Here is a 15,007-nt window from a genome sequence, read left to right on the forward strand (position 1 = left end):
TGATAATATTTATTATAACCCCCGCTTCACCCCAACGGAACAGCACACAATGGGACGAACGACGCGAAGGTTATCGTTTCGTTCCCCATTTCGAGGTCATGACGGAATGACAGATATAGTTCCAAATCGTCCCCGACGTGGACGATGGACGAGACGGGATTTCATCCCATTCGACTTCTGGATTCAGTGCAGGAATGAAGGAGGGGACGAATTTTTCGTCGGATGGTACGAAAAGCATCACGTATGGGAAACAAACCGTCTCGTCCCTTGTCCCGGACGAAAAAAAAAAATGTTTTATATTTTTAATATATTAATATAGATTTTTCCAAGTTTTTTAGGGAAATACATAGGAGAGAGAATGCAAAGAAACATATATACAATTATTTATGAGCAGCGTCAGTTTGCACGCGCGTCAGAATACATGGACTTTGATGCAATTGTCATAGCGAGGCCACGTGGCTACATCTCAACCGTCAAATGTGAATCCAGCGGTTTTTCGTCCAGATTCATCCGTCCATCATCCGAGACCTCCGGACGGTTTTTTTCGTCTCATGGGACGAAAACCGTCCTGCCTAGTGGTCCCGTCCCGAATTTCGTCCAAGCCCTTGGACAGGACGATTTTTTCGTTCCGGGACCAAAAAATCGCCCCATCCGCTTCCCCTGCACTGTATTATTGACAGATGACGAACTGGAGCCCGTCCCGTTCTATTCGTCCTCCGTCATCGAACCTTACCCCCCTGGGTTACGTTCTTAAAACCCGACTCCATGGCTTTGAACAAGGAACAGAGCCGAGGAATGGAGGTCGCGGCGACGCCATCGGCGATTTCAGTGTTCTTCTCGATTCCCTCGTCTTCTTCGTTCTCTCCATCAGCTCATCTTCCCGTCAAGAACAGGAAGAATTGTTGGCTTATTGTTCGTGGCTCTCTTTCCGTTTCATCTTGTTCTTGTTCTCAACCTCTCCCTCGCGGTGAAGAGAAGGTAGCCAAGTGGAAGAGAAAACCTGTTTTTTCTCCTGTTCAATCTCCAAGGCATTCTGCCGTTGCTGAAGTCGTTCAGTCCAGTGATTTGGAGTCCGCCCTCAGCAGGTATCACCGTCACTTTGTAGATTTCAGTGGCTCGTTAAAGAAAACATTCACTGTTCCAAGTCGAATTCAGAAAAAAACGAAATTTGGGCTGTTTTGTGAATAAGTGGAGCGCTAGGAATTTTTTAAAGGCCAATGATACTTTAAAATTGGGATAAATCATATTAAGATAGATGATTGCGGGGAATTCCACCGATGCTGCTATCTTCTCTTGGAAGATTCTTATATCGTTCCTGATTCTTCAGGCTGGAGAAAATTTTGCAAGTTCAAGATTTGAATATTATTTTGCGCTCCTTTGGAAATTCGAAAAGGTGGCGTGATGTTTCTAAGGTTAGCCTTGTTATTTCTGTCGATGATCCTTTCTGCCTTTCTGAAGAGTACTTTTTTCAGATGTTCAGAAGGGGATTTCCATCACTTATGTGGGCGGGATCTCTGTTCTGATTACTTCATATAATTTTCAATACTTGTATTTTCACTTTTTTCATTATTTAATGGAAGTTAACTAGTTCCCTTCTTTATGAGATGCCGAATATGACCCAAGATATTAAGTTAGAGAAGAAGAACTTCAGAGAAATATGTTAGAGCATTACTGAAACTGATGAAACGTGAGGATTTTGGTGGGCTCGTAATCACTATTATAAGATGGCCTTGTGAATCCTTATATCCAAAAAAAATTTAGTCGCTGAGCTGTGACTCATATGAAATGAGGTACCGTGGTGAAAGCTGCAAACCTCAGAAACAAGGTATGGACTTTTTCTTGTGGACTTATTCCACTCCTGGCTGAACCCAAGATAATAAATGGAAAAGTTCACACATTTAAAGATAGAACACAGCACGCCCAAAAGGCGGAGAACAGAACTTTATTCGTAATATTTACTCCTCTTACGGTTCATGCTGCTCTTAGTTTTGGCGTTTCTTGACTTCTTATTCTCTTATGCATGATGCTCTCCAATTCAGAGAGTTGAAAATAACTTCAGCTGTTCCATGAATCTCGCTCATATGATTTTATGTTTATTTCCTCGTATTGGCATTCTTGCCCTCTCTCGATGAATGCATGTAACTATGTTTTCCAGTGAAGTGAAGTAAAATTTTCCAGTTCTGTCTAATGGTACCAGACCCACGGTAGAGATCCTTTCTCTTCATGTCTTGAGCTACCCTGAGCTGTGCCATCTGTGCCATGCCACCTAGACTGTGCCATCTGCACCTCTCTTTGTCTGCATGCTCTAGCACCAACCACGCACCCGTGCATTGGCCCTGAGGTCTGGCCTAAAGTAGACTGCTTGCCCTTTGCGCTGACACTGAACTGTTGCATGGTCTGCTCACCCTTGCATCATCCACATGGCCTGTACGCCGGTTTGCACTACACATTTTCCACGCCATGCACCAGTCAGTAGGGTCTAAGAGGATGTGGAAACAGACCATGATGCAGCCATCTCTGCCATTTCCTCCAAAATCGGCTGCTTACTCTGGAAGCACAACGCAGCCAATTATGGAGATTGAAGTTTATTAACTTTTGGATGATCTGTGGAGATATGAAGGAGACAAGAATTAAACACCAAGTTGCTCACTTGTTGCACTTTATCTGCCTTAAATTGGCAGATAGAGAGTTAAACTATTAAACTGAACTTCCCTGAATAAAGGGTAGTGAAGTCTTTTCCGGCCATATGACAAGTTTCCCATCACCACATGCTGGGCTGACTCATCCCTTCATGGTGCACCATGGAATGTGATGGTGTCTGCCATTACAAACATGGTCTCCCACTTGAGTAAGTGGAATCAGAGTCGCTTGACTTATTATAGGGAGCCTCACTTTTTTCTCCGAAGTATTCTCTCTCACGTACCCATGACTTTGACACATGTACCTTGCAGAAGAAGCATAATCAACTCAATGTCATTAAATTTCCTTATGGTCTTCCAGCAGAATATGATTGCATTCAGAATTAGATGCAAACAAGCACTACGACTATTGAGGTCTATCGGCAGCTGCCTCAACTCATCCCAGCTACTTCATCAGGCCCAACTTTAACTTGATGCCGCTGCTTTAAATTCAAGTAATCTGTTTTTGGCACAAGTGCCCATCAAGAATCTGCCCTTTTTGATCCAATCCACTTGGACATATTTAGGTTTTTGCCCTTTTTCTTCTTTTTGTTAAACGAGTTTAATCATGTACCCTGGGGGTCTATTGGGTAAAAAGTTCTCGGAAAAACTCTCCATCTTCTCTTCCTTTTATAGCAAGGCACAAACACAATTTGACAAGTCTAATGCCCTCTTGTCAGACAATGGCTCTGTGTTTCAACTCATCTATGTTCTCCATGCTATGTGAATGGAGAATTGCTCACCAATGGGATTTATGGGCAGGAATACTTGGCACAACTGTGTAGGCAGCTAACTCTTTTTTATGCTTATGGATGTACCTTGGAGGATAAGGTTGATGGTGTTCCCGCTTCCTTCTTCACTAGCATACGACGCCTGCTTTCCTTCACAACGCCATCAATTCTCACCTCCTTCAGTCCTCTCGTCCTCATCCCTCCATTCCATCCCATATCTCCTGTTGCATTGGTATTAATCACCATCACAATTCTAGCAGCAACAAGCGCCTTCTAAAATCTATCGAATGTGTCTTTTTGTGTTTCTCCTGATGCCAGAAGAGCTACCCTCTTGATATATCCCTTCCTTACATTGGTACTGTGTCTCTACTTATGTTGCATTCTCTGAAGATACATTATTCTTTACTCCCACTCTGTCCACTACTATTATCTTGTGTGGAGGTGACCTCCTTGATTTCGCACCTAATATCTTACAAGCATTTCATCTTCTCTTAATGCCTCCAAATCTCCCGATTGACTCTCATCCTGCTTCTACTGTCACAACCAACCGACCAATCTGTCTGATCCAGTTCCCATATCCTCTTCTTCAATGCGGGTTCTTGCCTCCTTTTCAGTGGTGCCTGATTCCTTCGTCCTATCCTAGTTTCCACTCGCCATCTTCCATCCTTTTTTTCCCACCAAGGTACCAGTGGTCTGTCATCATTCTGTCGCTCTTATTTGGATCGTCCAGTTGACATTTCCCCGTCTGATAGTCTGTGTCAAGCCCTAACCCTAATCGGGATTTAGGATAGAGAAGGGAAGAACAAAGAGAAGAAACTCGTGTTAAGAAAAGAGCTATAGAACTCCATACATTAGACGGCGCCGTAGGGTTTCTTTATAAGTAACCTGGGCGTTTCAGGCATCCAAGCTATCGTGGACCCGATAGCCTGGATCCGCTTCACTTATATCCGACAAGGACATAAGTATACAGAAAATATAAACAGGTACAAATACAGATACATGATAAAATCATAGGCAGCTGACAGTCTGCCTTACCTAAGCCTGGTAAGGTACGTCATTTTTGTACTCTGCAGTCTACTGTACTGAGTTTTGTTTTTTGAATAATGTACTGTACTGAGTTAATTTGATTCTTTCGCCCTTTTTTTAGTTTGTCCCTCACCACTGGGGGAGTACGAAAATGAGGTACCTTCCCAGGCTTAGGTAATTCCGACCATCAGAAGGGGAAAATGACGTTAAAAAAATGAGGTACCTTACCACTGCGGTTCGCCATTTTATTTTATATCATCACAAGACTTCTGACTATCGCTTTGCTTGGGGTATGTTTGGATGATATCATAATCAGGTGATGATACACCTAGTATTTATGGGCTCAAAACCTTCTTCCAGACTCAGATTTGTCACCCAACATCTGGATCGATTGTGCCAATTTCTGGCACTAAAACTCAGCTGATACACGGAGGGCATTGTTTTAGGCCAGAGAAATTCGGTTTGCTCCAGGACACCGGTCTCTATGGGGCGAAGCTTGCCTCCATCCCTCTGGACCCAAATTGAACAATTCCGTGATCCCAGTCTCAATCGGGGCCTGATGGGTCAGTTGAATTACCCTACTCTCACTTGTCCTGATATTATCTTTTCTACGAGTGTGGTAAGCCAATCCCTGACCAACTCAAGAACTACCCATCTTGCAGCTGTCATGCACATCTCCCCGTACTTAAATCGCAGTATGGGGCGGGGATACTGTTCCAGAACTTGAGAAACTTGGTAGTTTTTGGCTCTTCTAATGTGGATTATGCCGTTTCTGGCTTTGATCGTTGCTCCACAACTTTCGTGGCAACAAAGTAACTAATTAGTGGTTTTACCGGGCATGGAGCTGCACTGTGACAGTCAGGCCACTGTTGGTGGTCATTTCATCCAGGACACGGCTCTACTTCGCTTACTTGTCCCTGTTGCTGTATCCTCTGATGATCTGCTGTCCCTTGAATGGACTCCTTTTGCCCCAAGGTCGGATCATATGACCTCTATTCTCTGGCTTGAGGGGGCTTGTTGTGCATCTCCTCCTATTTGCCCTTCTCTCTCTCAATAAATACATGTAACTCTTTTTCCAGGAAAGTGAAGCCAATTTCCAATTCCTTTTATAATTATATTTAAGTTCCCATTGGTGCAGTGTGGGCTTGAAGCCATCGACTAAGGTCAGCGACAAATAAATTGAAATGAAGGAGAAACTATTGATTAGAAACTTGAAGAAAATATTTTTTTCTCTTTTCTTTGGTGAAGTATCTCCTCTACTTTCACTTGCTTTCGCTTATTTTTTCCTACGCTCTCACTTTTTAGATTTGATAAGTACCACTGGAAGAAACTTGATTTAAACATATCAAATTGATGCGTCTGGAGAATATTATTTAGCTTTAATGATACTTTTTTTCTGTTTTCCAGCTTTTTGATTGGATGCGTAAGCGCAAGAGGGTCAATGTTGCCTCATACAGCAGCTTCATCAAATATATGGGAGAAAGTCGCAATCTTAGCTGTGCCTTAGAAGTCTACAACAATATTGAAGATGAATCTACGAGAAATAATGTATCCATTTGTAACTCTCTTCTGGGTTGTATGGTGAAAGATGGGAAATTCGAAAGTTCCATGAAAATGTTCGAGGAGATGAAGTTGAAGGGCTTGTTGCCTGATTTGTTCACATACAGTACAGTAACATTCCTAATCTCTATTCATTTTTTTTCTTCAACGATGATCTATATCTAAAATTCTGAAACGGCAAATCTGACATCACATCTATTTTTTTATTTTAGCTTCTAGCTGGCTGTTCTAAGCTTGAGAATGGCTATTCCAAGGCACTTGAATTGGTAGAGGAACTCAAAAGTAGAGGATTGGGCATGGACAGTGTTATCTACGGAAATATTTTGGCGATTTGCGCAAAAAATAATTTGTGTGAGGAGGCGGAACATTTTTTCCAGCAAATGATAGCGGTGGGTCTTTCCCCAAACTTGTTCCATTACAGTTCTCTATTAAATGCATACTCTGTTGACGGAAACTATGGGAAGGCTGATGAGATCATAAGATGCATGAACACTGCGGGGATTGTCCCAAATAAGGTAATCTTTTCGTACATACTTCTTTGTCTGAACTTTTCACTAACATCTAATACTCATATATCATTTCGCGCCACTTGTAGATTCCTTTAAAGGAACCTAACGCCTGGGAGAACTATTCCTCAATTCCTTAGCAATAGTAAATTTAAACTTTTTTGTTCATGCATTTATTTTCTTATGATATCTTTTGTGGGAACAGAAATTGAATAAGCTGTGGATATCATAGGAAAAAGTAAATTTAAGATTGAGGCATGTTACTGACAGTGTAAGTTGCACATTGCATTCAAGATGGGCGAATTTCATGTCTATGCGCTTCTTGTTGTCATGATAAAGTTCCTGCTGCAAATAATAGGCAAAAGTTATTGACCTGATCTAAGGTAATGTGGGTTTTTTGGAGTTGAAATGCGAGTTTGCAATTGACTCTCGACTTTAATGTACTTGTGAATTTTACTGCAAATTTATCCTGATATTCAAGATCGGTCTTTCAATGTCCTTGAAATCATTATCGTTTTTCAGGTGATTTTGACGACATTACTGAAGGTGTATATACGAGCTGGACTTGTTGAGAAGTCAAAAGAATTGTTGATTGAACTCGAGAATCAGGGGTTTGCCGAAAATGAGGTAAAACTCATTATTTACTGAAAATATTGTATAATGGATAAAAAAATTTGTCCTTGTGGAGGTGACTTTATATAAATTTTGTTAAGTTTAGTACCTTTGAAGGGTGTCATGTCCGTTCACCTTATTGGAATGAATAATATCCACCGCATGTGCCCTTTATGGTTTGTAAATTATGATTGTTCAGAAAAAAAAATCATTTTACTATGCCACAAATAAGATCCTCACTTTGACTTGTGAATGTTGATATACTTCGAAAACTTGTTGTGAGTTTGAGAATGTGGGAGGTCCTTTGAGGATAATCGAAAAATAAGCTATAATCTATTTCATAACAACCACAAACGATGATACATACAATCGAGATTACATTGGCTTTTATAGCCTCTTTAACAAAGGGAGATGACCGTTGGTGTCCAACGGTCATCTCGTAACCATGGGAGTCCAACGGGCATAGTGACTTAAGGGCCCAATGGGCCGGTGGAACTAACACTTGTGAATGGTAATTCAACTTCACCCCGGATGAATGAGAAGTATTAATTGGGAGAATGTTACGCTCCGGCCAAGATTTCCAGTTGAGCGAGAATGCCACCAGGTTTCCGTAATGAAAATCAAGAAATCTCTCGTCCAAAAACCGTGTTCAAGAAGACAGAAGAACGAGAAGATAGTCCAAGAAACAATATGGTAAATAAAGAAAGAAGAACTAGGAGTCCAATCGTATGGATCTCCTCCCTCTAGGTCAGGCGTCTCCCGCTCTCCAGGCTCGCAACTTCCGAAAATATGAAATCAAGAAGTGCCGTCATTCTCCTTGGACCTTTATTTATAAGCGACTCTGTTGACCAACTATGAGTTGGTTGATTGGCGGCGCTTTGTCCTCTGGTATGTCTTAGGCCGGACCGTATCAGAGAAATAACGTTTACTTTTATATATAACCAAAATGACCGAATTTTGTAGAATCTTCGAGAAGATATATTGTCGAAATCGATTCTTCCAAGATGTAGGTGCCGAGTTGCTGTCAGGTCACCAACGGAAAGCCAGAGGTGCACTGCGCTTTAGGGTATGGCGGAGAATGAGACCTGATGGACGAGTCAGAAAAAGAAGTGATACTTTGGACTACCTACATATATGTACACACGAAATACAATGGCCATGTAATGGCTAGTTGAGCCTATCATAAAGTAGTACGTGGTTGGCATGTGCTACGTCATAACAGATTTCTTTTACTGCCAGAAGCTACGTAAGGTAGTTTGAGAATTTCTGATTTGTCAGTAGTTTACTTAAAAATGAGTGCACAGTGCTTGACTATGCAGAAAGCACGAAAGTTATTATTATTTGCTCAAGGGAATTTAAAATCCTATCATAAAATGTCGAGTTTTACGTAAGCTCCACTAACATGGTCTGCTCTTGTTTTCATGAAACTTCTTGCATCGCTGTTAAATGAAAACAATCTCGCTCATTTAAGAAAAATAAGGTTTGAAAGTCCAAAAAATATCGTATAAATTTTTTTTTTTGTAATTTAATAGATAGTATTAGTTTGGAATTTTGTCTTCTAACGATTAGATGCCTTATAGGTGACTTATCTGGCGATATTATCTATGTATAATATATGCTGGCCTCCTTTTTTAGGTGCCCTTTTGTTTAGTGATGGACGACCTTGCTAAGAAAGGACAGGTGGATGAAGCCAAGGCAATTTTCCACAAGATGAAGGAGAAACGCGTAGCATCAGGTCTGAATTAGATTGAGACATTCCAACATTAGTGTCTTTGACTATCTCTTTCTAGTTTTATCTTCAATCAATGTTGCGCTTACAATTTATAAAAAAAAAAATTGCGCCTACAAATTTCAAATACTTACCAATATTCATTTGGAAATGCCATCTTCCGCAACTTGAATTTCATTAGGATAGCCCATGAGAATCCTCCCTTGATAATTACTCAAATAAGTGCATCTTTTATCGTATAATTATTAGTCTTATAATTTTGAGATACTCCCACATCTTTGATCTTCATCATCTCTTCTCCATTTTAGTTTTTAACTTTGAATTGCGATTGTGCTCACAAAGAAGGTGCCATCTGTTCTGTGGGCCCAAGATAACTCAATGAGAACTGCATTTTTAACATATTCGTTTTATGATCTTTAATTGCAGATGGGTATGCCTACAGCATTATGATATCTGCTTACTGCAGAAGCGGGCGTCTGAAGGAAGCCAAAGAACTGGCCAAGGAATACGAGACCACCTATGACAAGTTCGACTTGGCGATCCTCAACGCGCTGCTAAGAGCCTACTGCAAAGGCCGTGAGATCGAAAACGTCATGCAGACGCTTAGAAAGATGGACGAACAAAGAATCTCCCCGGACTGGAACACCTTCCAAATTTTAATCAAGTATTTCCTGAAAGAAAAGCTCTATAACCTCGCCTATAAGACCGTGGAGGACATGAACAGCAAGGGGCACCAACTGGATGAGGTTCTCTGATAATTTCATTTCATCTTCTGTTTTTCTCTTTTTTCTCATCTTTTTCTTTCATATATTTTCAGGAACTGTGTTCTTCGCTGATCGTGGAGCTTGGCCAGTCAGGCGCCGCCTCTGAAGCCTTTTCTGTGTACAACATGCTGAGATATGGGAAGACGAAGCCGCGGAAATCCATCCACGAGACCATCCTTAATATCTTGATCAGAGCAAAGCTCTTCAAGAACGCTTATGTCGTGATGAAGGTACCGCCACCATTTTTTTTCTTCTCAGAAAATAGAATTTATTAAATTGGGCTTATTAATGTGTAAGCACAACATCCTGCTTAAAGATGAAAGGTAGTGCCCTTGCTATCAGCTCTAACTTTTAGCACAGTTGGTATGGGCTCTAGTACTTAACAGCTGAAACATACACAGGATAACGCAGAAGATATCTCCGTGCCATCGCTGGACAAGTTTGCGCTCTCGTTCATGCAGGCGGGCAACATAAACATGATCAACGACGTGTTGAAGGCTCTGCACCGGGCGGGGCGTGGGGTCAACCAGGTCAATTCTATTGACTTTCTGATTTTGGCTGATTTATAGAGAGCTGACCTACTTTAACAGGAGGTATTCCACGTGGCCGTGTCGCGCTACGTGGCGAGGCCGGAAAAGGAAGAGCTGCTCTTGCAACTGCTTAAGTGGATGCCGGGGCACGGCTACAAACTGAGCTCGGCATCTAGAGACCTGTTACGGAGGAGCGCAGGTCCCTTCGGACAAAGCCAGCTCATTGAAGAAGCCCTTGCTCACAAGTCAGACCTCCCGGCAAGATGAGACATCCAAGGTAGCCATGGATCTATAATTCTTCTCAATAATTAATATTTATAAAATCCAGCATTTCAAACCCTCTTCACCTTTTCACCGTGGAGCACAACGATGCCCTCAGTCGTCAGCGTTCCGATGGCATGGCGGAGCTGTGATGTCACAGGGTGTGTTAGCAAGTATGAATGAAGCATGGATTAAGTTTTGGCTTGGGTTGGTTCTTACGTCGTTTAGGTGGAGCTCTACGGAAGAAGCTTGTTTTCTCAGTTCGTCCAGCATCTGCAAAGAAAAAATTAGATCAAATTTGGACTGAAAGCACTTATACGGAAGACTAAGGTTTAGGGTTTAGGGTTTACGTCTGTCAAGTAGATGGAGGGCCCACCTAGCTGCATCTTTTCCAAGACGTGGTTCCGTGCTGCTGTCAGCACCTGCTCCCGGCGGATTCTTTCGCTCGCTGAGATGCCCGTCGTGATCAGGTCCATGTCGATAGTCCCTGTTTAAGACATCAGATTTTCCATATCAGACTTTTTTTCAATAAAAAAATATAGAAAATAGCATGGTAAATAAAAGATTTTTTTCAGACCAGTAGCGTGATCCGTAGCCGACTGCTGCATTGCCACCTCCAGCAGCCTAAAAGCCTCCGTCACATCCTGTTCCTCCACCTATTGAACAGGAATACGATTTTTATTTATCATTATGCTTTACTACTAATGTTATTATTAATGCCTATTTACCCGCTCTGAAAAGCGAATGCGAGCAAGAGCCTCGCTGAGGCGGATCAGGCTCTCAATTTGCCTCGGTGTCGCCGTAATCACCTGCGAGAAAAAAATATTATAAACGATACTGAATTAATAAAAACAATCATATGAGACTCGTACGAATGCGAGTTAAACGATATTGCATAAATAAATAATCATAGCCCAGTAGTAACCTTCTTGCTGCTTCCTGCGAAATTCCCTCTTCTCCTCATTTCCACGTAGCCGCGCGTCAGCCGCTCGGCCGCCTCGTCCGTCAGCTCCGGTTGTATGTGCTTCTGCGCGTAGCTGATGTACGCGGTCAGAGTAGGGACGTCAATAGCGTCTTGCACCGTAGCCTGTGCGCAGCAAAGAAAAACATCAAACCAAAGATAAATAAAATAATAGACAAATTATTCAAAGTAAATCCGACCTCTGGGTTTTCGAAATGCAAGGCGACGATATGTTTGGCGAGCCGCCGGTCCGTCTGCTCGTCGGCCTTGTCCAGAATCAAGTAAATGAGATCGAATCTGAAAGCGAATCGAGGGCGATCAGGCAAGAACAGTGAGAGAAGCAGGTCGAATCAGGGTGGTCTTCTTTATTTTCTTCAAAAAAAAAAGAAAAACGATGTGGTTTCAGCTCTTGATGAACCTGGAAAGTAGGGTTGGCGGGAGATGAATGTTGTCGATCACTGATAATCGCGGATTGTAGCGCGATCCGCTGGGGTTTGCGCAGGCTAACACGGATGTTCTAGCGTTTAATGAAGCAATTATCCCGGCCTTTGCAATGGAAACCGTTTGCTGTTCCATCACCTGCATTGTAAATCGGGTCTGTTTTAATATCTGAATATTCCAACAAATGTAATAACAAGGGGATTGATCTTCACCTCGTGAAGCATGCTGCGCGCATTGTCAGACATTTTGTCAAACTCATCTATGCAACAGATGCCTCTGTCGCTCAGGACCAGAGCTCCACTTTCGAGAACCTAATATAAACGATTATCAAGATAATCGCAAAACTCAGCACTCAATTCAGGGAAAAATATAAACGATTATCAAGATCAACCTCATATAAACGATAATCGCAAAACTCAGCACTCAATTAAGGGAAAAATATAAACGATTATCAAGATTAGTCTTACAGTCTCGCCGGTTTCTGGGTCCTTGGTAACATAAGCAGTTAATCCCACGGCAGAACTCCCTCTACCACTAGTGTAAATTCCTCGAGGTGATAGCTTGTGGATGTACTGAAGGAGCTGGGATTTACTTGTACCCGGATCTCCGACAAGAAGGATGTTTATATCACCACGAAACGCAGCGCCGGAGGCAAGTCTCAAAGCGCTTCCTCCGAAAAGCTATAATTATTGACAAGGGATTAGAGGAAAAGCGATTAAACATATTTAAAATGAATGAATATTGCGAAATTTGCTGCATACTTGGCAAAGAAGACCCTTTTTCACGTCGTCCAGTTCCCATATGTTTGGGGCCAACGATTTGGTAAGTCTCTCGTATATGTCAGGTTGCTTCGCGAGTTCCTTCAATTTCTCAACCTGAATACTGCTCGGTTAAGTTTCAAGTCACGCGTGAAATGAAAGAAAATTGCGCAGAGCGAAGAAAAAGATGTGACCATTTCATAGTTCAACGAGCCGTCTTCGCCCTCGGCTGTCCCTGTCGAAGAGGGATCACATTCCATCTGATCATCGACTTGCATCGTGGACCGTCCGATCTTCTTCAGATGAAGGCAATCAATGTACGTCTGAAGCCACCAGGAAAACCAAGATGCTCGGTTTGAGTTGGTCACAGAGATAGCCAATCCGAAGAAATTTTTGGGAGGGCAGAAAATTTAACCTTGAAAAGGGATTTTACAGTCCGCTGAGTCGCTCCGACTCTCACGCTCATAGCTCTGTATACTCCAGTAACCTGTAGCAATTACTCGTAATCAGACAATATCAGTAGCATGGCCACGATTAAGAAAGTTCATGAACGGATTGTCAATTTTACGTCAATATTAGACACAAGAAATTGCATGAGAATTCACAAACCTCAACTCGATCGCCAGGCTTTCCTGCATCCACAAGTTTATCATGCATAAGAATGCTGACTGTGTGGGGGGTCCCTCCGTCAGGGATCTCGTCAGGAGTTTCCTGAAGCTTCACTATCTGCTTATCCGCGAATCTACAAAATCGATGTCCGATAACAACATTTCAAAACGATCAAAACTTTCATAAAATCAAAGGTAATCCCCATTAAGTAATAAATCAAACAGTACCTGCATCTGTTGTGAACCAGTGTCATTGAATTCAAGGTTTGGCACTCTTCTCTTAAACATCTGGTCGGCTCATTGATGCGGCCTGAAACAGAAGAAATAATGAAACCATAAATTATAAGGTTTTGGGGTAACTGGAGCATGATCATGGACCAGAGATATTTCGAATATAGAACTAAATTAGAGGCGCAAGAAGTTACCTCTGTCGACGAGAATCGGGTCAGAAAAATGGCCACAAATGAGGCACTGAAAAACAGCCTCTTTGATTTCTGGTATGATGGAGCTGCATCGAATTATCATCCCTTTCACTGACACCATCTTCTCGATATCTGAAAAGACAAAAAAAAATCAATCTGTTTGCTTCAACCATGGTACAAGGATAAAATTCAAACTCGAGATAGGAATGCTTGCCGGAGGGATTGAGGTTTCGCATAGAGACGGATGACTTGAGATTGAAAATGCGAGTCTGAATGTGCTTCTCAAATAGTGGGTTGATGCGCGCAACCATGTCCATGAGCACAATGTCGAAAATCGCAAGCACCTCAAGAGGATACCTCACCATCTTGTTATAAAGATCAGGATCATAATCGAACACGTCGTGGGCATCAACATCAAGAGAACCGGACCCGCCATCCAGCTCAAGAATACGGTGAAGAGCCCTCATGTATTTCCCATCGATATGGGAAGACTGATCTCTGAAATGCCGCAAGAACCGTAGAATCGCGGCGTTCACGTCCTGCACGCTGATGTTAGTTCCCCACACGAAGACAGGAGTAACGTCATCCGGCTCATCGTCTCCGGCTTCGGACGACGGAGCCACGTCGTCCGTCGAGGTGGGGGTTGCGGCAGGCGTAGTAGCCCTAGGAGATGGCCGGAGAAACCTCGCATTCCTTCTTGTGCTAGACGGCGTCGCGAAGCCGCCATCGGAGGACGCAGGCCGGGACGGACGACGCCCGGGGGTGGACGACTCGCTCCGCTGCTGCCTTCTCCTCCGGCCACTGCCGCCGTCGGATCGAGGGACGATCGGCGACGAATTTGTGTTCCCGATCGGAGGGCTGGAATACAAGGATTCTTCCGGAGACGAAGGCGCTCCTGGAAGATCAAAAATCAGAGATTCGTTGAAGGATTACCGATTGAAGATGAACTGGAAGAAAGATCATAGAAGCATCGACAGATTTATGGATAGATTTGATTGATTGTTACCATTGCTGCTCAGTGGAGAGGAGTAACCCGACGCCATAGCTTGCCGATCGAAGAACGAGAAGAAGAAGTCGAATGGGGGATCGAGGCTCTCCTCGCTGTCGATAATTTGGGGGTGGATGGGTTACGTTTTGGCGGGAAAACAGCTCCCTCTTTCCCGCCAAATTCGACACCCGCGTTCGCTACGATGACGTCATTGCTTTGGATTGGGCCAGTTTGAATTTGGGCTCGGTGGGCTTTTAGCCCAGATCTTTTGGGGGGAGTTCTGAATTTAGGGAATGGCAATCGTCGTCAGTCACTTCACACATAACCGTGACAGATGATGTGACGGTGAAGGTGACTGAATTCAGGGGTAGTGATGGTACAGTGACGTGTGACAAGGTTTACGTGACGGTGACGGGGTGCCCTGGATGTGTG

The 15,007-nt window shown here is 42.9% G+C and overlaps 2 protein-coding genes across 4 annotated transcripts; one reads left to right on the plus strand and one right to left on the minus strand.

Annotated features, from left to right (window-relative positions):
- The first annotated feature begins 750 nt into the window (after window positions 1-750).
- EMB3103 (Pentatricopeptide repeat (PPR) superfamily protein) lies at window positions 751-11,129 on the plus strand. Of its 3 annotated transcripts, none has more exons than XM_078575865.1 (11): window positions 751-1,085; window positions 1,328-1,412; window positions 5,843-6,106; window positions 6,208-6,510; window positions 7,024-7,128; window positions 8,749-8,848; window positions 9,269-9,588; window positions 9,660-9,836; window positions 10,008-10,136; window positions 10,197-10,413; window positions 10,499-11,129. In XM_078575865.1, exons 1-10 carry the CDS (start codon window positions 766-768, stop codon window positions 10,401-10,403), a joined length of 2,010 nt encoding a protein of 669 aa, XP_078431991.1. In that variant the 5' UTR covers window positions 751-765; the 3' UTR covers window positions 10,404-10,413; window positions 10,499-11,129. The 3 variants fall into 3 exon arrangements, with proteins under 3 accessions (XP_078431991.1, XP_078431992.1, XP_078431990.1); XM_078575866.1 differs by having other exon boundaries at window positions 10,516-11,129; XM_078575864.1 differs by lacking the exon at window positions 10,499-11,129 and having other exon boundaries at window positions 10,197-10,476.
- On the minus strand, window positions 10,401-14,726 carry MCM4 (Minichromosome maintenance (MCM2/3/5) family protein). Its single transcript, XM_078575863.1, has 18 exons — window positions 14,594-14,726; window positions 13,802-14,482; window positions 13,591-13,719; window positions 13,394-13,475; window positions 13,167-13,299; window positions 12,973-13,044; window positions 12,752-12,880; window positions 12,561-12,674; window positions 12,267-12,479; window positions 12,012-12,110; window positions 11,777-11,937; window positions 11,559-11,655; window positions 11,323-11,484; window positions 11,126-11,206; window positions 10,975-11,053; window positions 10,748-10,884; window positions 10,617-10,670; window positions 10,401-10,543 (listed from the first exon to the last, which is right to left on the minus strand). Exons 1-18 carry the CDS (start codon window positions 14,628-14,630, stop codon window positions 10,469-10,471), a joined length of 2,535 nt encoding a protein of 844 aa, XP_078431989.1. The 5' UTR covers window positions 14,631-14,726; the 3' UTR covers window positions 10,401-10,468.
- Between the last annotated feature and the right edge of the window lie 281 nt (window positions 14,727-15,007).

Source organism: Wolffia australiana, chromosome 5 (genome assembly GCF_029677425.1).
Source record: "Wolffia australiana isolate 7733 chromosome 5, ASM2967742v1".
Classification (NCBI taxonomy): Eukaryota; Viridiplantae; Streptophyta; class Magnoliopsida; order Alismatales; family Araceae; genus Wolffia; species Wolffia australiana.

Bases quoted from the DNA above. Each gene is read 5' to 3' on its own strand.
- EMB3103 (XM_078575865.1), top strand. From the start codon at position 766: ATGGCTTTGAACAAGGAACAGAGCCGAGGAATGGAGGTCGCGGCGACG. The intron at 1,086-1,327 runs GTATCACCGTCA...CTGATTCTTCAG, and splicing joins TTGGAGTCCGCCCTCAGCAG to GCTGGAGAAAATTTTGCAAG. The intron at 6,511-7,023 runs GTAATCTTTTCG...ATCGTTTTTCAG, and splicing joins CGGGGATTGTCCCAAATAAG to GTGATTTTGACGACATTACT.
- MCM4 (XM_078575863.1), bottom strand. From the start codon at position 14,630: ATGGCGTCGGGTTACTCCTCTCCACTGAGCAGCAATG. The intron at 12,480-12,560 runs GTATGCAGCAAA...CAATAATTATAG, and splicing joins AAAAGGGTCTTCTTTGCCAA to CTTTTCGGAGGAAGCGCTTT. The intron at 11,054-11,125 runs GTAAATAGGCAT...CCTGTTCAATAG, and splicing joins GCATTCGCTTTTCAGAGCGG to GTGGAGGAACAGGATGTGAC.